Genomic DNA, 14,000 nt, shown 5'->3' on the forward strand with positions numbered 1-14,000 from the left:
CGGAGAGAGGGGGACGGAGAGAGGTGGACGGAGAGAGGTGGACAGAGAGAGGGGGACGGAGAGAGGGGGACAGAGAGAGGGGGACGGAGAGAGAGAGACAGAGGTGGACAGAGAGAGGGGGATGGAGAGAGGGGGACGGAGAGAGGGACGGAGAGAGGTGGACAGAGAGAGGGGGACGGAGAGAGGGGGACAGAGAGAGGGGACGGAGAGAGAGAGACAGAGGTGGACAGAGAGAGGGGGATGGAGAGAGGGGGACGGAGAGAGAGAGACGGAGAGAGATGGACAGAGAGAGGGGGACGGAGAGAGAGAGACGGAGAGAGAGAGACGGAGAGAGAGAGAGACGGAGAGAGAGAGACGGAGAGAGAGAGACGCAGAGGGGGACTGAGAGAGAGAGAGACGCAGAGGGGGACGGAGAGAGGGGGACAGAGAGAGGGGGACGGAGAGAGGGGGACAGAGAGAGGGGGACAGAGAGAGGGGGACGGAGAGAGGTGGACGGAGAGAGGTGGACGGAGAGAGGGGGACGGAGAGAGGGGGACAGAGAGGGGGACGGAGAGAGGGGGACGGAGAGAGGTGGACGGAGAGAGAGAGGTGGACGGAGAGAGGTGGACAGAGAGAGGGGGACAGAGAGAGAGAGGGGGACAGAGAGAGGGACGGAGAGAGAGAGGGGGACGGAGAGAGGGGGACGCAGAGAGGGAGATAGAGGGGGACGCAGAGAGGGGGACGGAGAGAGGGGGACGCAGAGAGGGAGATAGAGGTGGACGGAGAGAGGTGGACAGAGAGAGGGGGACAGAGAGAGGGGGACGGAGAGAGGGGGACGGAGAGAGAGAGACGCGTCACTGAGGGATATATTATCTTCTTCCCGTTGCCTCTCGGGTCGCCTACTCAACGAAGATGCGGTTGGTTGTCAAACCGAATTAATTATCCGTTACTACCCATTACCGACTACCGCTGGATGTTCTGCTCGTGGTGACCTTGTATCTCTCCGACGTTGAGAACATTCTCAATATTGTATTTTCTTTCCCGACCGTTTTAGCCTGCCTGTCTCCAGTCTGTAGTCTGTCTCCATCTCCATGGCTACCTCGAATGTGCTGGAGGAGTCCTGCCTGCTGCAGAGAGTCAGATCTCACAGCGACCCGAGCAGCATCATCGTGGAACCTCGTGCTGCAGGAGCTACCGGAGCACAGCGTACTGCGGCAGGTTGGTGACTATCACTCATCACGGCTTGTCTGTCTGATTTCTATAGTAGTCCGTCCCTGATTCTACATTTCAGAATATCCTGGCCGTGTTGTGTTGGATGTAGGCTGTGTGTTGCAACATGAGTTGTGTTTTTTTCCCCTCCCGGTTGAGTGACGGTGTCCGCGGCACACTGCGAACATCAATCGTGTTCATGTAGCCTCATAAATACATTCATTTTTCCTGAAAAACATGCATTATTAACCATGAATAGTAACGTGTTATTTATATAAACTATAGGCTATACAAGCCTCCACAGACAAGCTGTGAATACAGGAGCCTAGTAATGTATTGGAGTGTTTGCATGAGAGAGCAGGAAACGACAGTGGAAAAGAGTCCCTCCAGGATTTTGTGGGGATTGTTTAGGCCACTACAGCATTTCACCTATAGATACTTGTTTTAATATACAGTGCATTCAGACCCATTCCCCCTTTCACGTTTTGTTCCATTATTGCCTTATTCAAAAATGTATTCAATTGTTTATTTTCTTCATCAATCTACACACAATACCCCATAATGACAAAGTGAAAACAGGTTTTTAGAAATGTTAGCAAAACTGAAATAACTTATTTCCATAAGCATTCAGACCCTTTGCTATGAGACATGAAATTGAGCTCAGGTGCATCCTGTTTCATTGAGATGTTTCTACAACTTGATTGGAGTCCACCTGTGGTAAATTCAATTGATTTGGAAAGGCACACATCTGTCTATATAAAGGTCCCACAGTTGACAGTACATGTCAGAGCAAAAACCAAGACTTGAGGTCGAAGGAATTGTCCGTAGTGCTCCGAGACAGAATGGTGTCGAGGCACAGATCTGGGGAAGGGTACCAACACATTTCTGCAGCATTGAAGGTCCCCAAGAACACAGTGGCCTCCAACATTCTTAAATGGAAGAAGTTTGGAACCACAAAGACTCTTCCTAGAGCTTTTCGCACGGCCAAACCGAGATATCAGGGGGAAAGGGATGATGGTCACTCTGACAGAGCTCCAGAGTTCCTCTGTGGAAATGGGAGAACCTTCTAGAAGGACAACCATCTCTGCGGCAGTCCACAAATCAGGCCTTTGTGGTAAAGTGGCAAGACGGAAGCCACTCCTCAGAAAAAGGCATATAACAGCCTTCTTGGAGTTTGCAAAAGGCACCCAAAGGACTCGCAGACCACAGAAACAAGATTATCTGGTGTGATGAAACCAAGATTACATTTACATTACATTTAAGTCATTTAGCAGACGCTCTTATCCAGAGCGACTTACAAATTGGTGCATTCACCTTATGACATCCAGTGGGACAGTCACTTAACAATAGTGCATCTAAAACTTAAGGGGGGGGGGGGGGGGTGAGAGGGATTACTTATGGAACTCTTTGGCCTGAATGCCAACCTCATATCTGGAGGAAACCTGGCACCATCCCTACGGTGAAGCAAGGTGGTGGCACCATCCCTACGGTGAAGCAAGGTGGTGGCACCATCCCTACGGTGAAGCAAGGTGGTGGCACCATCCCTACGGTGAAGCAAGGTGGTGGCACCATCCCTACGGTGAAGCAAGGTGGTGGCACCATCCCTACGGTGAAGCAAGGTGGTGGCACCATCCCTACGGTGAAGCAAGGTGGTGGCAGCATCAACATCTGAGGTCAAATGAAACCAGGGTTTGGGTCAATTATATTTCAATTCCAGTCAATTCAGTGACAACAATGACAACAGAACCTGTGAAGAGCTGGTTTGGGCGGCAGGTAGCCTAGTGGTTAGAGCGTTGGGCCAGTAACTGAAAGGTTGCTATATCGAATCCCCAAGCTGACAAGGTAAAAATCTGTCATTTGACCCCTGAACAAGGCAGTTAACCCACTGTTCCTAGACCGTCATTGTAAATGAGAATTTGTTCTTATCTGACATGCCTAGTTAAATAAAGGAAATGGAGCAGAACCCATGATCCAGTAGAGCCACAGAAAGGGGATTCAATCAAACATATTGTGGGGGTAAACCTGGTGTGATATGTTTTCATTTCCTGTCCCTGACAGTTGTTCCAGACTATTGTACTCTTATTTAAACTAAACACTGAGACAGTGAGTAAATGCTGCTGTTAGAAGGTATTGAAACACACACACACACACACACACACACACACACACACACACACACACACACACACACACACACACACACACACACACACACACACACACACACACACACACACACACACACACACACACACACACACACACACACACACACACACCCCAGGTGGTGTAGTAATAGAATAGTGTTAACAGCTCAGTGTTTTGCTATAGAGCAACAGTACATACAGTAGGCCCCCAGTTGAACTAGTAACACTACTATATGTCACTATATATATATATATATATATATATATATATATATATATATATATATATATATATATATAGTACCAGTCAAAAGCTTGGACACACCTACTCATTCAAGGGTTTTTCTTTATTTTTTACTACTTTCTATTGTAGAATAATAGTGAAGATATCGAAATTATGAAATATCAAATCAAATCAAATCAAATCAAATCAAATCAAATCAAATTTATTTATATAGCCCTTCGTACATCAGCTGATATCTCAAAGTGCTGTACAGAAACCCAGCCTAAAACCCCAAACAGCAAACAATGCAGGTGTAAAAGCACGGTGGCTAGGAAAAACTCCCTAGAAAGGCCAAAACCTAGGAAGAAACCTAGAGAGGAACCGGGCTATGTGGGGTGGCCAGTCCTCTTCTGGCTGTGCCGGGTAGAGAAAACAGAACATGACCAAGATGTTCAAATGTTCATAAATGACCAGCATGGTCAAATAATAATAAGGCAGAACAGTTGAAACTGGAGCAGCAGCACAGTCAGATGGACTGGGGACAGCAAGGAGCCATCATGTCAGGTAGTCCTGGGGCACGGTCCTAGGGCTCAGGTCCTCCGAGAGAGAGAAAGAAAGAGAGAATTAGAGAGAGCATATGTGGGGTGGCCAGTCCTCTTCTGGCTGTGCCAGGTGGAGATTATAACAGAACGTGGCCAAGATGTTCAAATGTTCATAAATGACCAGCATGGTTGAATAATAGTAAGGCAGAACAGTTGAAACTGGAGCAGGAGCATGGCCAGGTGGACTGGGGACAGCAAGGAGTCCTCATGTCAGGTAGTCCTGGGACATGGTCCTAGGGCCCAGGCCAGTTGAAACTGGAGCAGCAGCATGGCCAGGTGGACTGGGGACAGCAAGGAGTCATCATGTCAGGTAGTCCTGGGGCATGGTTCTAGGGCTCAGGTCCTCCGAGAGAGAGAAAGAAAGAGAGAAGGAGAGAATTAGAGAACGCACACTTAGATTTACACAGGACACCGAATAGGACAGGAGAAGTACTCCAGATAAACAAACTGACCCTAGCCCCCCCGACACATAAACTACTGCAGCATAAATACTGGAGGCTGAGACAGGAGGGGTCAGGAGACACTGTGGCCCCATCCGAGGACACCCCCCGGACAGGGCCAAACAGGAAGGATATAACCCCACCCACTTTGCCAAAGCACAGCCCCCACACCACTAGAGGGAAATCTTCAACCACCAACTTACCATCCTGAGACAACAAATAACACATATGGAATCATGTAGTAACCTTAAGAGGGTTAAATAAATCAAAATATATTTTCTATTTGATATTCTTCAAAGTAGCCACCCTTTTCCTTGATAACAGCTTTGCACACTCTTGGCATTCTCTCAACCAGCTTCATGAGGTAGTCACCTGGAATGCATTTCAATTAACAGGTGTGCCTTGTCAAAAGTTCATTTGTGCAATTTCTTTCATTCTTAATACGTTTGAGCAAATCAGTTGTGTTGTGACAAGGTAGGGGTGGTATACAGAACATAGCCCTATTTGGTAAAAGACCAAGACGTGACTCACCACCTGGATTCGGTCTTATGTAGCCACATTTGAATCAGTTTTTTACATTGGATAAAAAAAAATACACACCCTTTTAAGCCTTAGCCCCACCCATTCAGCATGGTTCACACTCTCTTAAGCCTTAGCCCCACCCATTCAGCATTTTACACACCCTTTTAAGCCTTAGCCCCACCCATTCAACATTTTACACACCCTTTTAAGCCTTAGCCCCACTCATCTCTTTCACGGTTGATCCAACCGTTCTGTACTAACTTGCCAGCTACTTCCAGACATCTAAGTGAGAGAGAACAGCTTACTGAACATTACTCGCCCTAGCAGAGCTGGTTAGGCTGTTACAGTATGTTTTCCAGAGTGTTGGTGACTGCAACTGTGCTGTCGGATTGTCCGTTCGTAAATTCAGAGCGTTTCACGTTCAGAGCGCACACTGGACGCTCTGGCTAATAAGTAGGGTTGTTCCGAAAGCTCTGACTAATAAGTAGGGTTGTTCCGAAAGCTCTGACTAATAAGTAGGGTTGTTCCGAAAGCTCTGACTAATAAGTAGGGTTGTTCCGAAAGCTCTGGCTAATAAGTAGGGTTGTTCCGAAAGCTCTGACCTCACAACGACAGTCAAGCACGCAAGCTAACTGGCTAACATTGGCTAGCTACTTCCAGACACATAATGAGAGAACACCTCACTCTGACCATTTTACTGATCCTAGCAGAGCTGGTTAGGCAGTTTTCATGTTATCCAGAGCGTTGGTGACTGTAACTGTGCTGCTGGCAACAATTGAATTACGCTGTAAGTTGCTGACGTTTACTGACACCGGACATATTCAACGGGTGTTGAGCTTTCCAAAATTCATCAGTTATTCTGCACTCTGGCACACTAAGACACGTCTTTTGCTAAGAGATGTAGCTAGCTAAACAATGAACCATAATCACAACTCATGATGTTACTACCCTGCATGAATCTGCAGGTAGCTAGCCAACCAGGTTCTATGGCTATAACTAGTCAAGCAAATGTGTCTGAGATAAGAAGAAGAAGATCATACATATAACGTTAACGAGCTACCCACTCAGCCAGCTAACGTTAACTAGCTACCCACTCAGCCAGCTAACGTTAACTAGCTACCCACCCAGCCAGCTAACGTTAACTAGCTACCCACTCAGCCAGCTAACGTTAACTAGCTACCCACTCAGCCAGCTAACGTTAACTAGCTACCCACCAGCCAGCTAACGTTAACTAGCTACCCACTCAGCCAGCTAACGTTAACTAGCTACCCACTCAGCCAGCTAACGTTAACTAGCTACCCACTCAGCCAGCTAACGTTAACTAGCTACCCACTCAGCCAGCTAACGTTAACTAGCTACCCACTCAGCCAGCTAACGTTAACTAGCTACCCACTCAGCCAGCTAACGTTAACTAGCTACCCACTCAGCCAGCTAACGTTAACTAGCTACCCACTCAGCCAGCTAACGTTAACTAGCTACCCACTCAGCCAGCTAACGTTAACTAGCTACCCACTCAGCCAGCTAACGTTAACTAGCTACCCACTCAGCCAGCTAACATTAACTAGCTACCCACTCAGCCAGCTAACATTAACTAGCTACCCACTCAGCCAGCTAACGTTAACTAGCTACCCACTCAGCCAGCTAACGTTAACTAGCTACCCACTCAGCCAGCTAACGTTAACTAGCTACCCACTCAGCCAGCTAACGTTAACTAGCTACCCACTCAGCCAGCTAACGTTAACTAGCTACCCACTCAGCCAGCTAACGTTAACTAGCTACCCACCCAGCCAGCTAACGTTAACTAGCTACCCACCCAGCCAGCTAACATTAACTAGCTACCCACCCAGCCAGCTAACGTTAACTAGCTACCCACCCAGCCAGCTAACGTTAACTAGCTACCCACTCAGCCAGCTAACGTTAACTAGCTACCCACTCAGCCAGCTAACGTTAACTAGCTACCCACCCAGCCAGCTAACGTTAACGAGCTACCCACCCAGCCAGCTAACATTAACTAGCTACCCACCCAGCCAGCTAACGTTAACTAGCTACCCACTCAGCCAGCTAACGTTAACTAGCTACCCACTCAGCCAGCTAACGTTAACTAGCTACCCACTCAGCCAGCTAACGTTAACTAGCTACCCACCCAGCCAGCTAACGTTAACGAGCTACCCACCCAGCCAGCTAACATTAACTAGCTACCCACTCAGCCAGCTAACGTTAACTAGCTACCCACCCAGCCAGCTAACGTTAACTAGCTACCCACCCAGCCAGCTAACATTAACTAGCTACCCACCCAGCCAGCTAACGTTAACTAGCTACCCACCCAGCCAGCTAACGTTAACTAGCTACCCACCCAGCCAGCTAACATTAACTAGCTACCCACTCAGCCAGCTAACGTTAACTAGCTACCCACCCAGCCAGCTAACGTTAACTAGCTACCCACTCAGCCAGCTAACGTTAACTAGCTACCCACTCAGCCAGCTAACGTTAACTAGCTACCCACTCAGCCAGCTAACGTTAACTAGCTACCCACTCAGCCAGCTAACGTTAACTAGCTACCCACCCAGCCAGCTAACGTTAACGAGCTACCCACTCAGCCAGCTAACATTAACTAGCTACCCACTCAGCCAGCTAACGTTAACTAGCTACCCACCCAGCCAGCTAACATTAACTAGCTACCCACCCAGCCAGCTAACGTTAACTAGCTACCCACCCAGCCAGCTAACATTAACTAGCTACCCACCCAGCCAGTTAACGTTAACTAGCTACCCACCCAGCCAGCTAACGTTAACTAGCTACCCACCCAGCCAGCTAACATTAACTAGCTACCCACCCAGCCAGCTAACATTAACTAGCTACCCACCCAGCCAGCTAACATTAACTAGCTACCCACCCAGCCAGCTAACATTAACTAGCTACCCACCCAGCCAGCTAACATTAACTAGCTACCCACCCAGCCAGCTAACGTTAACTAGCTACCCACCCAGCCAGCTAACGTTAACTAGCTACCCACCCAGCCAGCTAACATTAGCTAGCTACCCACCCAGCCAGCTAACATTAGCTAGCTACCCACCCAGCCAGCTAACATTAGCTAGCTACCCACCCAGCCAGCTAACATTAACTAGCTACCCACCCAGCCAGCTAACATTAACTAGCTACCCACCCAGCCAGCTAACGTTAACTAGCTACCCACCCAGCCAGCTAACATTAGCTAGCTAACTGTACACTTGAAATGAAGCCAATTTCTTACTTACTGACTTTAATGTCCCCATGGGGAAATTTTATTTACTAGAAAGCTAAAATGATAATACAATATACACATACACAACACAGTCTAGGCTATTGATTAGAACTTAGTATAACGGGCCAACACACTATGGCGTCTTACCGACAATGGGGATTTATAAGAGAGAGAAAAAGAGAAAGTACACAAGAGAAATATACATGTGGGTGCATTAGTCAGCTATGTTTATTTGAACCCTAGCCTTGCCCCGAACTGCCGCTCTTATGGGTCAGAATATAATGATGTAATCATGTGTGGGAGGTCTCAAATGGGAAGCTCCGCGTGGACCGTTTAGGCTTCTCAATGACGCACTTCTACGGCGCAACTCTCTGGTTGTCCTCACGATGTCAGTGTCCTTTTGACTTAATGGTCTGATTCCTCGCCCTTGTTCTGGAAGGGGTCTTCTGAGGACAGACAGCTCTGTAGCTCAGAGCTCACAGCGTAGGAATGAAACAGTGTAGATACCACGATTCGATGGAGAGTGGAGTATAGGTGGTCCGGCTTGAATTCACCCGCTTAGACAAAGCTACTCATCCGTAGCTTGGGTAGAAAACATTTCTTTGTCTTCAACCTTGTGTTGCGTTTTGGGTTTGTTGACTTTTTAGACCTTGGCTGCAGCTTGGGTCACTTAGTCTGCTAATTCTTAACTCACAGGTCTTATACCCTCAGGTCAGAAGTGGGCGTAACAGAAGTGGGCGTACAAATTCAAATAAATTCCTCTAAAAATCAAACTTTCATGAAATCACACATGCAAGATAGCAAATTAAAGCTACACGTGTTGTGATAGCCAACATGTCAGATTTTAAAAAGGCTTTTTCCCGAAAGCAAACGATGCTATTATCTGAGGATAGCACCTCCATAAACAAAAGAGAGAAAACATTTCAACCCTGCAGGCGCGACAAAACGCAGAAATAAAAATATAAATCATGCCTTACCTTTGACGAGCTTCTTTTGTTGGCACTCCAATACGTCCCACAAACATCACAAATGGTCCTTTTGTTCGGTTAATTCCGTCGATATATATCCAAAATGTCCATTTATTTGGCGCGTTTGATCCAGAAAAACACCGGTTCCAACTTGCGCAACGTGACTACAAAATATCTCAAAAGTTACCTGTAAACTTTGCCAAAACATTTCAAACTACTTTTGTAATACAACTTTAGTATTTTCTAAAGTAAATAATCGATAAAATTATTTCTCCTCTATCAAACAGTACACATGAAGTGACCCTCATTCAAGATGGCCGTACTTCTTCATTACACAAAGGAATAACCTCAACCAATTTCTAAAGACTGGTGACATGAAGTGGTAGGAACCGCAAGCCAAGTCCCTTAGAAATCTGGATTCCCAATGAAAACCCATTGAAAAGAGGGTGACCACAAAAAAATTAATCTGAATGGTTTGTCCTCGGGGTTTCGCCTGCTACATAAGTTTTGTTATACTCACAGACATGATTCAAACAGTTTTAGAAACTTCAGAGTGTTTTCTATCCAGATCTACTACTAATAATATGCATATCTTATATTCTGGGGATGAGTAGCAGGCAGTTGAATTTGGGCATGCTTTTCATCCAAAATTCCAAATGCTGTCACCTATCCTAGAGAAGTTAACACTTTTTTTGTTTACAACATGGTTCCATATGTGTCATTTCATAGTTTTGATGTCTTCACTATTGTTCTACAATGTAGAAAAAAGTAAAAATAAAGAAAAACCCTTGAATGAGTAGGTGTGTCTAAACTTTTGACTGGTACTTTATACATGTTATTACATAAGTATGTGGATACACCTTCAAATAAGTGGATTCGGCTGTTTCAACCACACCTGTTGCTGACAGGTGTATACATTTGAGCACATAAAAAAATACTGCATAGTTTCCTAAGGACTCGAAGCGAGGCGACCATCTCTGTCGGCACCATCTTGCCTATGAACGCCCATCTTTCCAATGAACGCCTATCTTGCCCATGAACGGCCATAATGCCTATGAACGACCATCTCTGTCTGCGCCATCTTGTTCATGAATGTGTGTGTGTGGGCGTGTGTAGCATGAATGTGTGTGCATGGGGGCTCCTGAGTGGCGCAGCGGTCTAAGTCACTGCATATCAGTGCTAGAGGCGTCACTACAGACCCTGGTTTTATTCCAGGCTGTATCACATCCGGCTGTGATTGGGAGTCCCATAGGGCGACACACAATTGGCCCAGCGTCGTCTGGGTTTGGTCGGGGTAGGCGGTCAATGTAAATAAGAATATTTCTTAACTGACTTGCCTAGTTAAATATGATTTATTTTTTAGATTTTATGTGTGCTAAGGTGCAGAGAATCAGAGTAGTCCTGTTAGGGTTAGAATCAGAGCAGGTGGTCAGTCCTGTTAGAATCAGAACAGGTGGTCAGTCCTGTTAGAATCAGTGCAGGTGGTCAGTCCTGTTAGGGTTAGAATCAGAGCAGGTGGTCAGTCCTGTTAGAATCAGAGCAGGTGGTCAGTCCTGTTAGGGTTAGAATCAGAGCAGGTGGTCAGTCCTGTTAGGGTTAGAATCAGAGCAGGTGGTCAGTCCTGTTAGAATCAGAACAGGTGGTCAGTCCTGTTAGAATCAGTGCAGGTGGTCAGTCCTGTTAGGGTTAGAATCAGAGCAGGTGGTCAGTCCTGTTAGAATCAGAGCAGGTGGTCAGTCCTGTTAGGGTTAGAATCAGAGCAGGTGGTCAGTCCTGTTAGAATCAGAGCAGGTGGTCAGTCCTGTTAGAATCAGAACAGGTGGTCAGTCCTGTTAGGGTTAAAATCAGAGCAGGTGGTCAGTCCTGTTAGAATCAGAGCAGGTGGTCAGTCCTGTTAGAATCAGAACAGGTGGTCAGTCCTGTTAGGGTTAGAATCAGAGCAGGTGGCCAGTCCTGTTAGAATCAGAACAGGTGGTCAGTCCTGTTAGGGTTAGAATCAGAGCAGGTGGTCAGTCCTGTTAGAATCAGAGCAGGTGGTCAGTCCTGTTAGAATCAGAGCAGGTGGTCAGTCCTGTTAGAATCAGAGCAGGTGGTCAGTCCTGTTAGGGTTAGAATCAGAGCAGGTGGTCAGTCCTGTTAGAATCAGAACAGGTGGTCAGTGCTGTTAGAATCAGAACAGGTGGTCAGTCCTGTTAGGGTTAAAATCAGAGCAGGTGGTCAGTCCTGTTACAATCAGAACAGGTGGTCAGTCCTGTTAGGGTTAGAATCAGAGCAGGTGGTCAGTCCTGTTAGAATCAGAGCAGGTGATCAGTCCTGTTAGAATCAGAGCAGGTGATCAGTCCTGTTAGAATCAGAGCAGGTGGTCAGTCCTGTTAGGGTTAGAATCAGAGCAGGTGGTCAGTCCTGTTAGAATCAGAGCAGGTGGTCAGTCCTGTTAGGGTTAGAATCAGAGTAGGAGGTCAGTCCTGTTAGAATCAGAGCAGGTGGTCAGTCCTGTTAGAATCAGAGCAGGTGGTCAGTCCTGTTAGAATCAGAGCAGGTGGTCAGTCCTGTTAGAATCAGAGCAGGTGGTCAGTCCTGTTAGAATCAGAGCAGGTGGTCAGTCCTGTTAGAATCAGAGCAGGTGGTCAGTCCTGTTAGAATCAGAGCAGGAGGCCAGTCCTGTTAGAATCAGAGCAGGTGGTCAGTCCTGTTAGAATCAGAGCAGGTGGTCAGTCCTGTTACAATCAGAGCAGGTGGTCAGTCCTGTTAGAATCAGAGCAGGTGGTCAGTCCTGTTAGAATCAGAGCAGGTGGTCAGTGCTGTTAGAATCAGAGCAGGTGGTCAGTCCTGTTAGAATCAGAGCAGGTGGTCAGTCCTGTTAGAATCAGAGCAGGTGATCAGTGCTGTTAGAATCAGAGCAGGTGGTCAGTCCTGTTAGGGTTAGAATCAGAACAGGTGGCCAGTCCTGTTAGGGTTAGAATCAGAGCAGGTGGTCAGTCCTGTTAGAATCAGAGCAGGTAGTCAGTCCTGTTAGAATCAGAACAGGTGGTCAGTCCTGTTAGAATCAGAGCAGGTGGTCAGTCCTGTTATAATCAGAGCAGGTGGTCAGTCCTGTTAGAATCAGAACAGGTGGTCAGTCCTGTTAGGGTTAAAATCAGAGCAGGTGGTCAGTCCTGTTACAATCAGAGCAGGTGGTCAGTTCTGTTAGGGTTAGAATCAGAGCAGGTGGTCAGTCCTGTTAGAATCAGAGCAGGTGATCAGTCCTGTTAGAATCAGAGCAGGTGGTCAGTCCTGTTAGGGTTAGAATCAGAGTAGGAGGTCAGTCCTGTTAGAATCAGAGCAGGTGGTCAGTCCTGTTAGAATCAGAGCAGGTGGTCAGTGCTGTTAGAATCAGAGCAGGTGGTCAGTCCTGTTAGAATCAGAGCAGGTGGTCAGTCCTGTTAGAATCAGAGCAGGTGATCAGTGCTGTTAGAATCAGAGCAGGTGGTCAGTCCTGTTAGGGTTAGAATCAGAACAGGTGGCCAGTCCTGTTAGGGTTAGAATCAGAGCAGGTGGTCAGTCCTGTTAGAATCAGAGCAGGTAGTCAGTCCTGTTAGAATCAGAACAGGTGGTCAGTCCTGTTAGAATCAGAGCAGGTGGTCAGTCCTGTTACAATCAGAGCAGGTGGTCAGTCCTGTTAGGGTTAGAATCAGAGCAGGTGGTCAGTCCTGTTAGAATCAGAGCAGGTGATCAGTCCTGTTAGAATCAGAGCAGGTGGTCAGTCCTGTTAGGGTTAGAATCAGAGTAGGAGGGCAGTCCTGTTAGAATCAGAGCAGGTGGTCAGTCCTGTTAGAATCAGAGCAGGTGGTCAGTCCTGTTAGAATCAGAGCAGGTGGTCAGTCCTGTTGGAATCAGAGCAGGTGATCAGTGCTGTTAGAATCAGAGCAGGTGGTCAGTCCTGTTAGAATCAGAGCAGGTGATCAGTCCTGTTAGAATCAGAGCAGGTGGTCAGTCCTGTTAGGGTTAGAATCAGAGTAGGAGGTCAGTCCTGTTAGAATCAGAGCAGGTGGTCAGTCCTGTTAGAATCAGAGCAGGTGGTCAGTCCTGTTACAATCAGAGCAGGTGGTCAGTCCTGTTAGAATCAGAGCAGGTGGTCAGTCCTGTTAGGGTTAGAATCAGAGCAGGTGGTCAGTCCTGTTAGGGTTATAATCAGAACAGGTGGTCAGTTCTGTTAGGGTTAGAATCAGAGCAGGTGGTCAGTCCTGTTAGAATCAGAACAGGTGGTCAGTCCTGTTAGAATCAGAGCAGGTGGTCAGTCCTGTTAGGGTTAGAATCAGAGCAGGTGGTCAGTCCTGTTAGAATCAGAGCAGGTAGTCAGTCCTGTTAGAATCAGAGCAGGTGGTCAGTCCTGTTAGAATCAGAGCAGGTGGTCAGTCCTGTTAGAATCAGAGCAGGTGGTCAGTGCTGTTAGAATCAGAGCAGGTGGTCAGTCCTGTTAGGGTTAGAATCAGAGCAGGTGGTCAGTCCTGTTAGAATCAGAGCAGGTGGTCAGTCCTGTTAGAATCAGAGCAGGTGGTCAGTCCTGTTAGGGTTAGAATCAGAGTAGGAGGTCAGTCCTGTTAGAATCAGAGCAGGTGGTCAGTCCTGTTACATTTACATTTACATTTAAGTCATTTAGCAGACGCTCTTATCCAGAGCGACTTACAAA

At 47.1% G+C, this 14,000-nt stretch overlaps 1 protein-coding gene across 1 annotated transcript in view; it reads left to right on the forward strand.

The window, feature by feature from the left end:
* The first annotated feature begins 795 nt into the window (after window positions 1-795).
* LOC124003912 (phosphatase and actin regulator 3-like) overlaps window positions 796-14,000 on the forward strand; it is a 94,009-nt gene continuing 80,804 nt past the window's right edge. Inside the window, exon 1 of the mRNA XM_046312562.1 lies at window positions 796-1,197. Coding sequence (XP_046168518.1) covers window positions 1,071-1,197 — 127 coding nt within the window. The 5' untranslated portion in view covers window positions 796-1,070. The remainder of the gene's footprint in view (window positions 1,198-14,000) is intronic.

Source organism: Oncorhynchus gorbuscha, linkage group LG18 (genome assembly GCF_021184085.1).
Source record: "Oncorhynchus gorbuscha isolate QuinsamMale2020 ecotype Even-year linkage group LG18, OgorEven_v1.0, whole genome shotgun sequence".
NCBI lineage: Eukaryota > Metazoa > Chordata > Actinopteri > Salmoniformes > Salmonidae > Oncorhynchus > Oncorhynchus gorbuscha.